Below are 18254 nucleotides of genomic sequence, written 5' to 3' on the forward strand. Positions count from 1 at the left end.
CTTGACTACCAAATGTATTGTAAGATTTAGTTTGATTACCAAATGAGCAAGAACAACGGGAGTGCAGTTTACCTCCGAAACTGGCTTCTAAATGGTATTTTAAAGTAAGAATCGACAAGATCAACATCGAGAAAATATCTAATCTCACTGAGAAAATTACATATCATTCATAGGGGGGACCTCTTCCGAGAGATTGACAGCTTGTTAGAAAAACATGTCGAGCAAAGAGACATCATTTTTACATAACCCTGCTGAAGTCCGAAGAAGCTCACATTTGTCAGAAATCAACCTTGGACAAAGCAAAAAACATGTCAGGGGGAAAAAACTGTGCACTTTAGGATTCCTGCACCCGGCTGTTAGCTCTTTCAAGAGGCCACCACCTCTGCTGCTGCAAAAGGTTCAAATGGTCGTGGGGCCTCGGGGTGTCGCTTGTGCCGCTGGAGCTATAACGGGTGGTTGTGAAAACTGCGTATAGTGGAACTCAATCTGTAGCCGCTGATGAAGTGGTGTCGATCCAATCAAACCCTTCTGTATATCCGCCTGCAGCTCTCTTATTGGGATCGCTGCCAAGAAGTTCTTGATGTACTCTTTGCAGGACTCCTTTCCCTTGCAAATAATCTCGGCCTCAGCACTCTTAACTATTTTCTTGGAGTCTGCTCCATCTGTCTCGGGACACTGCTCCTTCAGATCGCCCTGCTCTGACTGCAAATTTTTCGCCACTGGAGTTGTCCGATCATCATCACATTTCTCATCTTCTGGAGGAAGGCTGGAAATTGATGTGCTGCTGTCGAACTTCAATATATAGGCCTGATCGCAACCCTCATGGAGCCTCTCACCGAGCGTGTCGATAATGTAATAAGCTTCCGGCTCGACTTTGAGAACAAAGAAATGGTCGTTCCAGCTAACAATATAAACTTGAGGATCTCCACTGGAAGAGTATTCCAATCCAACACGGCTAATTTCATCCCAGATGTTATCGAAAGACAATGAGCCCTCCAAAAAGTCGAACCTCCCTTCTTCTCTTGCACCATCCTCGGGATGGAAAAAACCAATGAATGACTTCCCAGGAACCACTGAGAGGGGACGTATATGGGCTTCGAGGACAGTCTCGAGATCAAAATGTTTGTCAGGAAATTGTTCTCTGTATCTTTCGTTCTCACAGAGGTTTCTCCACTCCGATGAGCCGTCTCTGATTAGACTATCGAACTGAGATTTGATTGGCATGAGCTTATGGTTCTTCTGGAACCAGTCCGCAATCACCGCAACAAGGGCAGTGCAAGCGCCCTCTCCAGCAGCACGCTCACTCCGCTGGTCAATGGAAGCAAAGAACACTTGGGCTTGAAGCTTCATGTGCCCATCACGGCTTATGATTTCTTTCTGCTCCCAACTTCCAATTGCAAAATTGTCATCTCCAAAGTCAGAGAATGAAGAATGAGTTGCAGAAGTATCTTCGTCGACCTTTGGCGGCTGCATAAAACAGGTTACAATTAGTTCAGGGGCAATAAGCTCCACAACGAAACAATTTACCATATGATTGACCATTTCAGGCGGAAAAGAAAACAACTTTTGGAAGTAAACAGACCAAATTGACTGGAAACCAGACCCCCAGCCCATCCAGTTCACCGGAACAGTGGACATAAAAAAGAACCGACTGAAGCAACAACTACCGTTTTCTGTAAATTCATAGCCCACTATGATTCCAAGAAGCTGTCATCACAACATTTATCTGAAGAGATAATTGAGACTTATCACAGTCAAATATGCAAGAAAGACTCTTTACCTTGTGAGAGGGTGATTCATCTGAGCTAAGCTGACGACGGTCAAAGTCAATATCATCGCCACCTTCTTCTGCATAAGCTTTCTTCAGTAAAGGTTCTCCCTTTGTCTTAGGAGACCTGAAGCTCAACTTCCTCTTCCGCCATGATAGGATTCGACGCTTTGAGGTTTGCAACTGTGGCTCTTCAGAAACCAAAGCAGACACATCCTCAACAGGCATGGATGCCACATCTGACCTGCGGTTGCTGTAATAAACGCAATCCTCGTATTCACCAACAATGTTTGCACCAGAATAGAATGAACCCCCAACATGATTTGCATGCGCGAGTGGGCCATAGCTGAACGACTTTCTAGCACTAGGGCCTTCTTTGCCCTCATCTGAACTGTCTCCTTCCTCAGAATCATCAAGAGATTCAGACTCGATTGGGCAGCTAAGGTCATCATCTTCACTCTGTCCAGAGCATCTTTCCTCACTGCCCTCTTCCTCATGACAGGCCTTCTTCGCTTTCCTATTGGAAACATACTCTCTGATAATCTTTACTTTCTGAAGACTGGCTTTTAGAGCAGAAAGCTCATGTTTTTCCGATGGAGCAGCTTCCCCCGACTGAGGTGGAGATGTGATGGGCACTATCTGCCTCTGTACTGAGTCAGAGGTTTCTGCAACAGTTTGCAGTTCCACTAAGCTGAGGCATATCTGCATCAAGCATAAGCATTAGTTTTGCAAACGGAGAAGATCAAAATTGGTTTTAAAGTGACAAATTAGTATTCATGAAGAACTTACAGAGAGCATTGGAGGAGACTCAGCAGGAGGAGTAGTAGGCGAAACAAGGGGGATACTGAGTTCAAAATCTTTCTGCTCAGCTACAGAAGCAAATTCAGCTAGGTTTATTGACGAGCTTCCGATGATAGGAACCTTATTTTTTGACCCTTGGCTTGATACCTGAATGATCCAGTAAACCCCTTAGTTAGAGAATGAGTGAAGGGAAAAAAAAAGAAAAAAAAAAAAGAGAATATTCAGAAATTGAACAAATTGTCCTGCAATATTGATGTTAAACATTAAAAGTCAAGAAAGAGCTGGATTAAAAATACCAGCTAAGCCAAAGACGTCCAAATCTGAAATCCTTGGCAGGAATCCAAAACATGACGGTTATCTTGAAGTGAAGAAGAACAGGTCAAGGTTTCAGAGAGGCGAAATTATTCCGATTGAACATTAGCCAGGTCAACCGAGGAATTAACAAACAATTCAAAGGCCACAGCTGCATAGTGAGCGAGAGAACAAAGATTAAAGAAAATCCCTGCCATTTTCAGGTTCAAGATCATTCGATGACCAGAATCGATAGCCCACAGCTCATCGAAACTCCTCAAGGATATAATCTTGATCAAGATGGATATCCAATGACCACCGATCCCCCAAAAGCCACCAGACTAATCTCCCTCAAATTGATGCCATTTTCCAACAAACGGAAAACCATTCAAATTCTTTTCCAATGGACAAGGGGTTGCCTCAACAACCCACAATTTCTGGTCCCCTTTCAATTCTTGGTGTTTTCTTTCATTCTTTTTTGGAATAATTTTGCCCCCTTGAAATTGAATCTCAATATGACCGTTCAACCATCGGGCATCATCATCTCCGCATCCAATTGAAGGCCCAAGTTCTGCCCTTTCTGATTATAGGCTTCCGTCCCGCAATTTCAAACATCATTCAAAGGAAATGGAAGAGAAAAAGAAAAAGACTTGACCTTTATCAACCACAGATCAACTCAACAAACCCGGAAGAAGAAAAATTCAAAGATCAATTTCCAAGATCACAGCAGAAATGGAATACCCAGCAGAAGGATTCAAGCATACTCACATTGAAGACAGTGAAACCAATTTCCCAAGGATGGAAAACGTTTTCCTTGTAGGCCGTCAGGCCGCAAACAGTCTGAAACTCCTCCTCCCACACGACGGCGCCGTTCTGGGCCAGAACCTCCTCGGTGGTGAAGTTCCTCTTCACCGGCGCCCGCCTCAGGGAGCTCATGAGGGCCAGCTTGGGCCCCCTCCACCTGATCTCCGCCGTCAATTTCCTGTCCTCCCCTGCGCCCTCAGGCAGCGGATCGCAGCCCTGCAGGGTCCTAACCACCAACCTCACCTCGTACTTCTTCGTTGCCGGGGGCGGCCAGGGGCGCCACCGCATCATCTTCACCACCATTGTCGGGGAAGACGACCTGATACCCCAGAATCAGAGACCCCGACAAGATTCCCCCAGCGAGCAAGAAACTGTCGACGCGGATAACGGTAGAGCGGAATCAATGACTGATGGTTGGGATCTTCGCAAGGATAACCCGAAACGGGAAATTACTCCCCAGAGAGAGAGAGCCGTTAATGATGAGGGAGAGAGAAAAGATTGAGACTTTATCACAGAGGGGGAGAGAGAGAGAGAGAGAGAGAGTCAAGGATGATGAATTTCTTGAAAAGGGCTGATTGGTTGGGTGAAGGGGAATATGGTAAAACGGACGTCAAGGATCCAGTCCGGTCACCAGTGGTTGCCGTCCCGTGACTGACTCGGGGGAGGAAAGGGAGGGAAGGAGGAGGAGGACGTTGACTTACCACTGCCTCAGCGCCTTCCTCGTCCCGGGAAGTGACTATTATGTAGCAGTGCATTACATTCGGACATGTCTTGGTGTTTGTGTTGGGTCGGGATCAGTAGCTGGTGAAATGCAGATTCTTGATTCTGACTTTAATTGCTTCGATTTTGTTTGCTAAAATGGAACGTATCTGACATTAACTTTTTTTTTTGGGTGAAATATGAGGCCGAAGCTCGAGGGTTGACATTGATCGGACCATAGTAATAGACCCACCCGATTACGCTGCCCGTTTGGACCATTTTTACTGGATTTTGGAAAAATTCCACCTTCGCGTTAAACTTCAAATAAGTTTTTCTTATCGAGGTGAATCCAAACATGCCACATTTTTTTTTTTGCCTTGATTTGATTCATCTTTAACATTCCGAATTAATTTGACTTTCCTTTAAATTCATTCTTGATTTTTTTCTTCTTAAATTAAATTTGGCAGATCATGGGCATATTCAGATGTTGTCTTGCTACATGGGACTTTCCTTTTCAGTTCACCATTTTGCAAGTAATGCCCCTGGCAATGTTGTCCAATATGGGCAAGCTATTGTTCACGATATTCCCACCCTTTCGAGACTTGGACAAGAAGAGGTACATGTGCGCGAATCTATTATGAAATCCTTTGCATGAGATATATCGATGTATCCCAAAGCCAATTTTCGGTACAAATCGAGATTTATTGAGATTCAAAATATGATCAGTTCGGTGATGGTTAACGTAATACTCGACAAGAAAAAGCACATCTTATATATGCTTGTTATGAAGTATCCTCATATGCAGTCTATTAATTATCTATCATCTTTACACTATTATAAAGAAAAGATAGAGGAAGTTTTTCCAACTTTCGAATTCTATAACAATAATTTAACAAATTAAATTACCACTGAACTGCTCTTCCCACTATTCTCTCCCTCTTTTATATCTCCTCTTTTGTTCATCCTCAGCGGTTGCTATCCTCCCATTTTTTTCCTCTTATATTCACTCAATTTCCAATTTATCAATTCATAATTTCTTGAGAAAAAATATTTCTTTTAATTTTTACAAGGAATTCTACGTACATTTGCAAAATTTTAATCCATGTTATACTATTTGTAAAGATTTGCATTAATTTAATAGTGTAAAAAAATTATAAATACCATGGGTGGCGCTTATGCAATCTAGTTGTCTCTCTCTTTCCGGTATTACTCTTATTTGTATTGTATATGCTTGAATTTATAATAACCATTATAGATAAAAATAAAATAGTAAAACGTAAAAATTAACTACCCACGGACTCTCTTTTCCACCCATATTCTCACCTTTCCTATTTTCTCTCCACTGTCACCCCTTTCTCCCTTAATTAATTTTACTTTTCTTCAACTTTTTCTATTTAATTAGTTATTTTATTACTTTTATTATTCATTTATTTTGATTATAGCGTGTAAAGGTTCACTTATTAAGGTATTGTACACACACACATATATATATATATATATATTTGGTATGATCTTAATTGAATTCGGACTTAAAACAGACCGAATATTGAGATTGGTGTGTTTGAATTGAGAGTTGAGTTGAGTTGAGTTTTGATTTTAATTGGTTTGTAATGATTGTATTGTTGAATTATGAGAAAAAGTGTGAAAAAATAATAAATAATTGAGAGAAAATAATGATTAATTAATGATTGTATTGTTGAATTGTGAAAAAGTAATGAATAGTTGAGAGAATTTAATATTAAAATTTGAATTAAATGGTTAAAAATATTTAAAAAATAAAAAAAGTAATGATTGTGATGTTGAATTGAAAATAAGTAAAGTGAAGTTGAGTTGAGTTGAAAATTGTTGCGAATCCAAACACACTCTGAATCTCTAGATTCATGTATGAAATCATTAAATTAATAAAAATATTATCAACTAAATAATTCTGCACATAGTGCGAGTATGCATTATTTCATGTACAGAAAAGAAGTGAGCATGACCCTTAAAACTATATATATTTTAAATAGTAAATAATTAATTAATGGAAATAAATCAAGCAAATTCTTTCTATTTATGCATACGTCTTATTTGAATACATATACATATATATATATATATATATAATATTTGCGACTTATAACAATGTGTGGTTGAGATCGAGAACAGCTTTATCATCACTAATGTCATTGTTGTTCATGAGAATTTATTGACTAGGTTTGATAGAATTATAATATATGAAAGGCCACTATACGAGTTAATTTTTAATGAGTTTTCTTAGTCATTGTCCCATTCGATCCATTCGATCCACACAAGACTATCCAGTGGAAGCAGACGTCCTCGTCCATGTCATTTTGCTTTCGAGATGAATTAAAGATCAATTGGCTGAAAATGATCCATTGCCCATTTTATTATACTAATTTGTGATTAGACATCAATAAAAAATGAACGAAAAATTATTTTACTAAGCACGTCAGTCAATAAGGACGCGGACAGAGAGAAAATATATATCCATGCATGTTATCTCTCTCTCTCTCTCTCCTTAATGTATATATGAGTTTTTGCCCCAAATAGACTTATTTTTTAAACTTGGTCCCAAACTAAATCCCTTTTGAAGATAATTACCAATCTAGACTTGTATGGGTGAAATTCTTTTCAATACAATCCTTATCTTTTTTAACCTTTATAAAAATACCCTCAGAGATACTCTTATATCTTATTCGTCAAATATAACCATTTCCCCGATTTGGTTAACTGGATAACGTAATTTTTTTTATATTGAAACATTGTTAAAAATTAGTCGGTTCGGCTACATTGTACGAAATTCTTAACAGTCGAAAGTACATCGAAGACGATTTTTGTCTTTTAAAGAAAATCCTACATCTTATTTACCAAATATAACTGTTTTTTCATTCAATAAATCGGTTAATCAAAATTTTTAAATAACATTAAAATCTAGATAAAATTTAATTGGGTTCGGCTACGTTACACAAAAATTTTAACAATCAAACATAAACTGAAGCAGTTTTTTAGCCTTTTATTTTACTTTTACTTTTAAATTTTTTAATTATTTTATGAATACTATTTTTGGCATTTTAGGAATTCTTAAAATTTCAAGGTTTAAGGTAGTGTTTAATAAGTTAAGTACTTAAAAATTAAACAGTTAATTAGTTAAGGGAAGAAATGTATCGGAAGAAGGGACGAATGAATAAAGATGAAAAAAAAATTGTGAGGGATAAAGAGTACTAATAAGTGAAAAATGACTTATTTCGTTAAATTAAAAATGTTTACTTATTTCATTAAGTGATTTTTTGCTTAACAATTAAGTAGTTCAGATCTTTATCTCTCATTTTTCTCTCTTTCTTGCACTCATTTTCTCTTATAATTAACTTGTAACTAACTTTTAAGCATTTATTTAATTAAGTTGAAACAAACACACCCTAAGTCTTTCTTTTATTCATAAGTCAAACATATTATGAATTCTTAAAGTTTGGCTCCAACGTAGCTGAACTCGATTAAATTTGATAATTTTGATGTTTGCTAAAACATCCGGTTAATTGGTTTACCTAATCGGAAAAACAATTATATTTGGTAAATAAGATGCATGAGTGTCTTTAAAGTACGAACATCGACTTTAATTTACATTTGACTCTTAAGAATTGCGTACAACATATTCGAACCGATTAATTCATATTTAGGTTTCAATATTTTAAAAATTAAGTTAATATGTTAAGCGAATCGGGGAAACGGTTGGCAAATAAGACATAATAGTATATTTCAAGGTATGTTTAAAAGAATGAAAAAAAATAAGGATTGAATTGAAAAGAATTGCAAATATACAAGTTTAGATTGGGATTTATCTTAAAAGGGATCTAATTTAAGAATATGTCTAAAAAATAAGTCTATTTTTCGCAAAAGCTTTGTTTATAGACACTCATATATATGTATGTACATATTCATGTCCGCAGATAGAATCCTCGAGCGTGTGCATGTCGTTTACCGAGCTGTCCTGCTAATTAATTCTTTTTTTTTAATTAATTCATATGATTCTCTTGGATGGATCATCCCGGCCGGTTGGTTTGTCCAGAGAAACATGTTATTTTCACTCTATTTTCCTAGGTTTTTCTTTTCATATTAAAATGAATAAGAAATTCAATGCATGCATAATACAATATATAACATAATATTTTTTATTAAATAATAAATAATTTTGTCCGTAAAGTTCTCATGAAGGACCAAAGGAGAACGCACAGCTGACCAATACTCTAACATCAATAACAGCGGGATTGGGATTGGTCCATCGAAAGCAAATTTGAAATTGGGTTTTTTGACCGAATCCTATGCTAAACAAATATGTTTGATCACTTTGGCTTTGAATGAATTGTTCTGTCCTCGTCCCTATATGCTTTTTGGTACAACCACAAATTCCCAGAAATTAGTTCATTCTTCCTCACACACTTTTTTTCTGCCAAAGAGCAAAAAAAGAAAAAAAAAAGAAATATCCTAATTGTAAACTTGATCAGGTAGTTTAATCACTATAATTAAGTATCCGACTACACATCGATATGTAGTCTATATAAGAGGGAAATTCTTGGGTTCAACAGCTGAATATTCAGTCAGGGCTCGTACTGAAAGTTATTCTCCTTGTACGAAACATTATTTTTCAAGTACGAAAATATTTCCTACAAAACATCAGTCGACTGATTGGTATATGCAGTCGACTGATCGTTTTGTACGAAACGTTATTTCCCTTGTACGAAATATTATTTTCCAAATACAAAAATATTTCATATGGGCGCATCGAATGAATATTCAGATGTTGGATCCAAGAATTTCCCTATATAAGATTATAAATCAAAGCACGACATTATATCATATGTAATTTTGACAATATATTTAACAGTTCACAAGAATGCTATTCGTCCATCAATTTTTATGAAAGCATTTTGAAAATTTTAATAATAAGTACGTAAATAATACCACAAAAAAAAAAAAGAAAAGAAAAGCAAAGGAAAGTAACGTTAGTAGCTAGCTAGCCAGTGCTCTTCGGGGGCCAATTGCATGCAAACTAATCTCTCATGTAGCTCTCACAAATTAGGTTAAATCTGAGTTGAAGATCCATAGTGAAGGTTGATAGGTGATCAAAGGTGATTCAAACACATGCATTCGTATGGTCTAGTATATGTATATCATTCCCTAAAAGTATTGCGCAGATAATGATAACCGAGAAAGAATAGTCATTCACATGTTAATCCCTCATCGAGCTCTATGTCTCTCTCTCTCTCTCTCTATATATATATATATATATATTGACCCTAGTGGATGCAAATGCATGCAATGCGTGTATAGTGCTGGCCAGCTAAAGAAATGCAATGCTATGAACAACCAGGTGGGCCTCTAACAGTCGTTGAAGTGAGACAATATAATCGCATCCATTGACACTCCCTAGCTATGGCTACAAAAGCCATTGATGGGATGGGACCAAACGAACACCACACACCACACACGATGGTATAAACATATTATATATATATATATATATAGATAGATGTATACATGCCTACCTAGGCAATAAGAATGGCTAGCTATTTTTGTGTTTTCATGTTAACTACCTTTTTTGCCCATGCTATTCATGGATCATTTGATTACAGTGATTATTTTTATATGAATTTTTATAAATTCATCAAATATTCATTAAGTTATATATATTTTTAAATCGAAACAATCCACACATTAGTACATACAATAACAAATTAAGGATTATTAAAAAATGAATTATACTACGAAATATGGATGAAGAAAATAATATTATTTAGAAAAATATAATAGATAATATTCATGTATTTTGTTTAAAAATAAAGAAGTGCAAATGATCTATCATCATAAATTTTTATTGCTAATTCTTACTTTATAGATAGATTTATCTTTTATTGTTTCAAATGTGTTCAATATTTAAACATGCCTATTGCACATCAGTATATTTTTATTTCATGTTATTTCAAGAAATTGTATTTTTTTATATAAATTTTTATATTACTTTTTTGAAAATTAAGAATGTGCTTGTATAATAAAATTATTAACCATTTAATAATTTATATGCATTTATTAATTTAATTCTAATTGTATATACAAACTGTTTATTTAAGTATTTATCTTTATAACCTTATACTATATATATATATATATATATATAAAATTACCTTTTTAACTTTATTAATTACGAGGATACAACTTATATATATATATATATATATATAGATAGATTCCAATACATAGAAACCAAGAAGAGGAAACAAAGGTCAACATCAGTATTACGTCGCTTCGTCTCGTACGGGAACGGAACAGATGGAAGCCCAACGAGAGACGTCGAGCAGCATCTTTCAGACCCAAAATCTCGGGATTTCTAAGATTACAGACAACAAAATCCTAATGCCACCTTACCTACCGAAAAAATCCTAATGCCACTTTTGTTACTTATGGCTTCTCCCACCATGTTTGCCTCTCCATTTATGGCATGGGAAAGTTCTATTTTTTTTTTTTTTGTTTTCGTCAATTCATTCGATGATCTGTCGAATGATTTTTATGTATAATTTTCTTTTCTTATAGTGGATGGAGTTCATCAGATATTGGTAGCCGACAGGCTGGCAGGTTTGGTTTTATATATTCTGTTCCTTAATGGAATCCAATATATGCGGTGACAAATGGAGCTCCAACCATTGACGCCAATATTGTCCGGTTTCGACAAGAGACAATGTCCCAACCCAATCGACCTGCTCTTTTGAACACGACAATAGGAAAGTGGCAGCACGCTGTAATTGCAATCATGATATTATGTTTGCCCTTTCTTCCTTTTCCTTTCCCAGCCTCGTGTGCTTCGATCGGCCTAGACAAACGGGTACGCACATGAATATCGTGTTGGCCCCCGCACGAACCGCCCGACTGAGTTGAGTTGAGTTGAGTTGACCCCCTTCTAAAGATACCGGGCGATCTGCGACGGGGTCGGGCTTCCCTTCCGAGCTACGGAAAATCCCTTTATTTTTAACCTTTTACATGATTCGGACGCTTCCGTCTAAGTTTCGTATGGTGGACCCCGCACGCACTCTCGTATTTCTTAAGGTAAGCCCTCGACACTCTGATAGTAGACATTGTTGGGCGTGTTTGGGTTCTTGCCCAAGGAGTAATGGTTGGAAGTGGGTAAAAATGGCAGAATAGCGAAACAAGTCTTGGAAGGGCCTCCCCACAATCTGCTCGAGTCAGTGGCGGAGCTCATCTCCTCTACCACTCTGTCCAAGTTCCCTCAGATATCCGCCATTCGGGTGAAGGTTGGAAAGCCCCATGTCGCAGTCCCCGGCCCTCTGGACTACTTGGGTGTCGAGATCACCAGACACCGGACCACCAGCAGCGGCAAGTCGAGCTAAGATTGGATTGCTTACTGCACTGTTGCATTCTCGTGATAAACTGATGATGTCTTTACCATATGAATTTCCCAAATTGTTCCTTTTTCATGCTTTCGAGCATTCCGAAGATTATTATGCATTGTAGACTCAAAAGTTCTGCTAATGTTTCCGCTTGAAAAATCAAACAGGATCATACAAAGCATTAATGGGGATGAAGAGACGAAGAAGTATGGGAAGATTTTAGTTCTGCATCAATGTTTAATCTTCGAATCCAAACGTAACCGAGCCATCACTCGTCCATCACTGAATCAGTTGGTCCCTGACTCGTAGAAAGCATCACATAACACTTCCTTTTCCGATAACAGTTATCATTTGGTTTAAAATTATTTCACCCGGTCAAATTATCATCAAATATCTGAACCGCCATGTATCTTTCCAGAACAGTAGATACGGATCCTGTCAGGAACATCCGATTTAACATAATATTAACAAATTTACAAAGAACATATAGATCCACAACTGAAAATGTATGTCCAGTTCGAGACCCTCCTGCCCCTCTCAAAGTATCGACAACACAGGTCAAACCATTGCATCCCCCATTTACTTTGATGAGCACCCGAGCACCTTGCAAACGCAAAGCATCTACTTCCCCAGGATGTCATATCTGAACAGATGCATAAAGTTGTCCTGTAAACCCAGACTAGATCAGATATTTTGAGGAAGTGATAATTGAGTAACAAAATCATAATAGCTTGCCGGGTACGATGGAATGGAGGATTTAGTTCTAGCTCGCCAAACGTGTAGTCTGAAGCATACATGAATCACAGATATAATAGATATCTATTGTCACCAGCTATTTCTGTTTGCACAACCTGATGAAACAAAAACAGGTTCTTATGCCTCTTGCTAAACAATGGAGATGAAAAGTTTAAAGCTAAATGGAACGAGTACAAAAGCTGAAGATTAAGTTATTCAACTACGGGCTGTTCGAGCAACAAAAACTACCGCAACAAATTCCAGTTTGCGAGGGAATTCTCATTTGAATATAAATTTGGCAAAAACTCCACCTATTATATTAAAGGTCCAATGAGAACGTAACTTAATAATTATCTCAGTCACGTATAAGTTGTTTTACCAGTAATATATCAGCATGGCAAGCCAAAAAAGATTGCACAAGAATTTTTGGGCTCACCTCCAGATATGAGATGCTGAGGATAGATGTGATTGCTAAAACCTTTCCAGCAACTCAATTAGAGAGAGAACCAGCAGCAGCGTGGGATATTGATGTGTTGCCATCAGTCAACGGAATGTTTCCCTGATTCTCAGCATTCCTCTGATTTATTGTGTCAAGAACAGAAACATTGCTAGTGTCATCAGATGACTCCGGAGTAATGCTAGCTCTGGTGTTTTCCCGAGCCTCGAGGCGCTCCATTCCACAAGTAATGCTATTAATTTCCTCATTCTCTTCTCTCCTGACTTGAGGACTGAGATCTCCCATCGAAGTATTGCGAGCGAAGAACTTCTCTCTCCACCCTCTAGTGCTCTTTGAAATCGACTCCTTGTACCTGAAGTTATTTTCAGAAAGTACAGGGATAAGAATCTCAGTCATTAGAAAAGATAAACTTCAATGCCATCTGAGAGAATCGTGTCTCGAAGTTTACTTCATAGAGACTGCATTCCATTTAGATTTTAGAGATTCTGAAAAAGATTGAAAGTCGGAAGGGCCCGCTCTGTCTTGTATTGGTGGAGAATGGTGGCCAACGGAGCCCCTACAACAGCAACAATCAATTTGATAAATATAGAAGAAATAGCAATATTGATAAGGTAGCATCTAGGGACAGATTTGAAGAAATTGGGCGTCTGCTAAGTTTCAAGTAGATTTTCATTTAACTTTTCTCCTCGCTTGTAATTATGACAGTTTTATGCCAACTATTTTATCTTATCCTTTCCATCCAATTACAACCTGCAGCAATTAATCCTTCCTAAACATACAAAAATACATTATATCAAAATAGGTTCCACGTACCTATCAGCAAAAGCAATCCCTTGTCTGCTCATAGGGGGCACAAGGGTAGCTCCAGACATTGAAGAAGATATCTGATTGGCTTGAACAGATATGTGCCTCGATGACCCGTCCCTGCTGGATGATATAATGGGCATTGACGGACTAGAAACACCTACAGGTTCTTCAGGGTCATCTCCCGACAGTGCCACAGAACCCTCACGAGAGCTGGGATGAGCGGACAAGACCAGGAAATGAGGACGATTATGACTCGAAGGCCGTCCCCTGTGGCCATCCCTCCTGCCAAAATGGTGGTGTGCTCGCCCCATAGCAGCAGCTGCCGCCAAGTGCTGGATGATACGCTCTTCGAGATCGGCATCAGTTGCACCAACTGGTAACTGTATTAACAAATTTGCAAAAGACAATCCCTCAAACTAGTACATATGTGCAGTTTCATAGTCAGATTACATGAATAGTATCACTGAGTCGCAAAATAAAATCATTTCCTACATGCTGCAACTCAAAATCGCCAAGAGTGGGATGATGGAATATTGTGGCATGTCTCGGTGGAGCGAGTCGGATGTTCCTCTCACGCTCTACTGCCTCGAGCAATTCCTGACTGCATATCAAACAACTACTTGAGGGCAAAAGACGTAAATTTTAGGCAGATAAAATTGGAACGAAGTGAAAGCAAACCTGGTAGGGTCCTTCAGATGAATGGACTGCCAACACATAGGACACTGAGAGCTTCTTTGACACCTGCCAATAAGAGAGTGAGGTTAATCTGCAAATTAGTGAAGAGGAGTGAGAGAGGGAGAGAGAGATAGAGATAGAGAGAGAGAGAGAGAGAGAGATACCACTCAAGAATGCATTGGAGATGAAACTCGTGCCTGCAAGTAGTCACCTGAAAAGAAGATGGAGAATCTAAAATGCTATTTAAAGTATCAGAAAACAAAACAGAAAAGATAAACAATGAAAGAGTTCTGATGGAAAAGTCGAGGCATGTTGTTCACTTTAGTTGAAACAACGCACTTAGCTCACCTGAATGAAGATACAATTATTGCTTATACAAATATAACTAAAAGATTGAATGCAGGTATCTCGGAAACATAAAACTAAAGATAACGAGTAAAAGAACATGTAATTACTGTTGAAGGATCACTTTCGCAAAAGTCCTCCAGACAAATGCTACAAGCATCATCACATGCTTCTTGTATCCCTCCTTCCACAAAAGCAGCTGCTGAACTCAAGTGGTTATCAATTTTCTTGTTATCCTGAGTCTCCTCCATCTTCAGAACCTTTTTAACGAACAAAAGTCGACCCATATATTGTATAAGACTCGATCAACGCAGAATCGAGCAATTTAGACGTTAAAAACTGTGCTGCGAGAGGTCGTGAAATAAATAACAGTACAGAAAAATTGAGTTGAGAATAGGTCTCAAAGTTCTGAGAGCAGGTGAAGTCTCTCAACATTGTCTGACATGCACACATAAAGATAACAGCAAATATTGTGAAAAGCTTTACATAATTTTTTTCACACAATAGATGATCGGGTCAGCAAGCTACCGCGAATTCATCGATGTAAAAGGTACATTTCACAAGAAAGAGAGAGCTGCTACCATTTCAAACTTCAAACTTTCTCTTTCTTTTGGGATAAAATTTTACCCTGACATCTCAAATTTTTCATTTTTGTCGTAATTATCAGCAATTTGCATTTCACATGCCAATGAATCTCACGAGTTTAATCCAATATGTAATATGATGACCCAATATCTATCCAAGAAAAACAGTAAATCACATATAATTGGGAGAAAAGGGACGCTTTATCATGAATCTTATACTTTTAATCAAAGATCCATTACCCAAGCTTGTAGAATACACCCAAAATAAAAAAAAAGGGCAATTATACAGGTAAGAACCACAGGAAAAAGGAAATGAATGACCACATAACTCAACCCTGATGGAGAATGGACCTGAAAACATCAAGAGAGCCGAAGAATTCGGATATTGATGGCGACAGGATACAGAATATACAATACCTCCATTGAAGACATTGGGAAAGCTCCTGAGGATGGGCTTGCAGGGGGAATTCAATCCTGCGCAGATGGAGTACACTGCTAGGGACCCATTAAAACAGGGAAATGGAAACCCTAGAATTCAGATGGAGAGACGGTGTCGATCAAAACAGAGATGAGAGGAGGGAGGCAGAATAAAGAGGGAGGGGGATATGTAAAAGCTTTACCTTTAATTATGGGGTGGGTTTGTTTGTTTGTTGGGCTTGTGCCATTTCCTCTTTTTTCTATGGTCCCTTGTGTGTGTGTGTGTGTGTGTGTGTTGGAAAACTGAACACAGAGCAGAGCATCAGATGATGATGATGCCGACGTTGTCGTCGTTGTTGGGTCCAACCCATCTGTACTCTCTCTCTCTCTCTCTCTCGAATTTATTAGGTAATTTCATCTCATCACGTTACCGAAAGAAGCACCAATCATAAACTTAAAATTTAATATTAATTATTTTTTATTAAAATATTCTTATTAATTTTTTTCAACACGCTATATGAAATAAAATTATTTAAAATTTTCTCTTCCCTCTCCCTCTCCTCTCTCACGTCAAAAGCTCACTTTGAATAATTGAAGCATCTTATCATCTTTCTGTCTCATATTCACCATTGGCCGGCTCTTATTCTCTTTACAATTCTTTATCTAACAAAAAATTAATTAGAAAAAAAGAATTTTGATGATTTTAATGCGATATATAGTAATTAAAAGGAGCTTGTACATGGTATGACAGAGGGTTGATTTTTTAAGATCAGCGTGTGTTTGAGAGGGCTTATATCGCGACAACTCCAATATCGAGACAATCAAAAGTGTGCTTCACTTTAGTTTAGATTCGAGTGTGAAACATGAGACAAGTAAAAATACGAAAATGGAAAAGTGTAATGGCCATCTCATGGTCACTTTATTCCTCTCGCTTGAATACGGAGCAGTTGTTAAGAGCTGATATTCAATAATATATGTAGCACCTAAGGCGGGTGTTGAAAGTAGATATCAATTAAGTTATAAATCACAAAATTAAAGAGATTGGATTCTATGTTTGAGATGACTCCAACAACTTATTTGCTGCCCTCTAAATATGATGTGTTTGATTATTTAACTGATAACATCAAACAATTAATGAGCTGAATTATTATTATTATTTTTAATTATCAATCGTTTTCTCTTTACTTTCTCGCCATTTTCTTTCACGTTACATATATCTATTTCGTCTTTTTACGAGTCATTTTTCTTATCCGTTATCACAAAATCCTCACGAATGTTAGTAAGGATAATATAATCGAACACGCTATTCTCGTTTATAGATAACTAATATTCAGCAAAAAAAAAGAAAGATAACTAATATTAACAAATCACCTCCGCATCCGCATGACAGGGGAGTTCAACAGAAATTGGATATAGTTCAGAGGGATGTCTTATTATCCTACGGGTCAACAATTGCTGAAGAAAAAGTCAACAATTGAGGTCATGTCCTTCACACCCTGCAAGCTGTGCTGTAAGGGAAAAAAATTAGTTAGTAAATAAATTGCAATAATAAACAAATTGCACCAGCTAAACTTGGACAAACAAAGCCAGAATCATGGAATTCCCCGAAGATCCGATTATTGTTAATTCAACCAGAAACGTCGACCATATCCACATACATGTTCGAATCAGGGTTAAACATGGACACAAGGATTATTAACTGCATATGACAAAGTTAGCCCATCGGGCAAGTCAAAAGTTGTTTCACGATTCTCTGTTGTTGAGTCGGCAAAACCGATCTTATGAATCTCAATAGGTCAAGATTGGTATCCCATCGTTTCCTCCGCCGGTAGCTTTGCGCAAATTGCGACTATGATAAATGATCAAATGTTTTTGTCAGGACTGCGACTCAAGAGGGATCGCACTTAAGATCATTAGGAAAATCTAATCTTATTGGGGACGCGCTTATTCTTGGAAAATGACAGCCCATTTGAAATGTCAACAAAAACTCGTGTCATCTAATGAAGATCAATTTATAGGGAAAAAAGGATCTTTCTTGCCATATGATGTATCGTAGCGTGGAAAATCGGCGTGCTTCTTCGAGAAACCGTCTCATATGCTCATATAAGCCATCAAAACAACCTTCTTATTATGGCTCTTACCCCGTCAATGTTGATCAAATCGCCTATAGAGAATGGAGATGATTTTTCTTTACAAACGTATACATGTGAGAAATGGCTGGTTTCAGCCCCATTTGAAGGGGCCTTAGTATGGATGGTCAAGTTGGTGGGCCTGCGGCTATCAATGATGCGACCTGCCCCTTTAACCCTACGTTCTTTGTTATGTGGCCCGTTCGACTCATAAGGTATGATTGTACAAGAGCAATCCAAAAAGAGTTTGGGCTTAGCCTCGCGATGTCGTGCAATGCCTTTTGCGAGTTTCGTTTCAAAAAACCCGAAACTCCAGATCCAATCGATTTCTCAATCCGATAGAAA

General features: G+C 37.7%; 2 protein-coding genes across 4 annotated transcripts; both read right to left on the reverse strand.

Annotated features, from left to right (window-relative positions):
- Window positions 1-120: 120 nt before the first annotated feature.
- Window positions 121-4400, reverse strand: LOC116195888. The gene is made up of 4 exons (XM_031525283.1): window positions 3629-4400; window positions 2558-2716; window positions 1781-2470; window positions 121-1467 (listed from the first exon to the last, which is right to left on the reverse strand). The coding sequence occupies exons 1-4, from the start codon at window positions 3965-3967 to the stop codon at window positions 400-402; spliced, it is 2256 nt and encodes a 751-aa protein (XP_031381143.1). The 5' UTR covers window positions 3968-4400; the 3' UTR covers window positions 121-399.
- Window positions 4401-12090: 7690 nt separating this feature from the next.
- LOC116195404 (E3 ubiquitin-protein ligase RHF2A-like) lies at window positions 12091-16126 on the reverse strand. Of its 3 annotated transcripts, XM_031524570.1 has the most exons (10): window positions 15984-16126; window positions 15781-15891; window positions 14890-15039; window positions 14599-14645; window positions 14438-14500; window positions 14252-14360; window positions 13766-14139; window positions 13401-13508; window positions 12932-13304; window positions 12091-12426 (listed from the first exon to the last, which is right to left on the reverse strand). In XM_031524570.1, the coding sequence occupies exons 2-9, from the start codon at window positions 15793-15795 to the stop codon at window positions 12986-12988; spliced, it is 1185 nt and encodes a 394-aa protein (XP_031380430.1). In that variant the 5' UTR covers window positions 15796-15891; window positions 15984-16126; the 3' UTR covers window positions 12091-12426; window positions 12932-12985. The 3 variants fall into 3 exon arrangements, with proteins under 3 accessions (XP_031380430.1, XP_031380428.1, XP_031380431.1); XM_031524568.1 differs by lacking the exon at window positions 15984-16126 and having other exon boundaries at window positions 15781-15977; XM_031524571.1 differs by lacking the exon at window positions 15984-16126 and having other exon boundaries at window positions 12091-12611; window positions 15781-15977.
- Window positions 16127-18254: the final 2128 nt, after the last annotated feature.

The sequence above is a fragment of the Punica granatum genome, chromosome 2, assembly GCF_007655135.1.
Source record: "Punica granatum isolate Tunisia-2019 chromosome 2, ASM765513v2, whole genome shotgun sequence".
Taxonomy (NCBI): Eukaryota; Viridiplantae; Streptophyta; class Magnoliopsida; order Myrtales; family Lythraceae; genus Punica; species Punica granatum.

Coding starts and splice junctions, on each gene's coding strand:
- LOC116195888 (XM_031525283.1), bottom strand. CDS start 3,967: ATGGTGGTGAAGATGATGCGGTGGCGCCCCTGGCCGCCCCCGGCAACG. Junction 2,717..3,628: donor TTGGTTTCACTGTCTTCAAT/GTGAGTATGCTT, acceptor TGGATCATTCAG/GTATCAAGCCAAGGGTCAAA. Junction 1,468..1,780: donor ATGAATCACCCTCTCACAAG/GTAAAGAGTCTT, acceptor TGTTTTATGCAG/CCGCCAAAGGTCGACGAAGA.
- LOC116195404 (XM_031524570.1), bottom strand. Junction 14,501..14,598: donor CTCCAATGCATTCTTGAGTG/GTATCTCTCTCT, acceptor TCTTATTGGCAG/GTGTCAAAGAAGCTCTCAGT. Junction 14,361..14,437: donor CATCTGAAGGACCCTACCAG/GTTTGCTTTCAC, acceptor TTTGATATGCAG/TCAGGAATTGCTCGAGGCAG.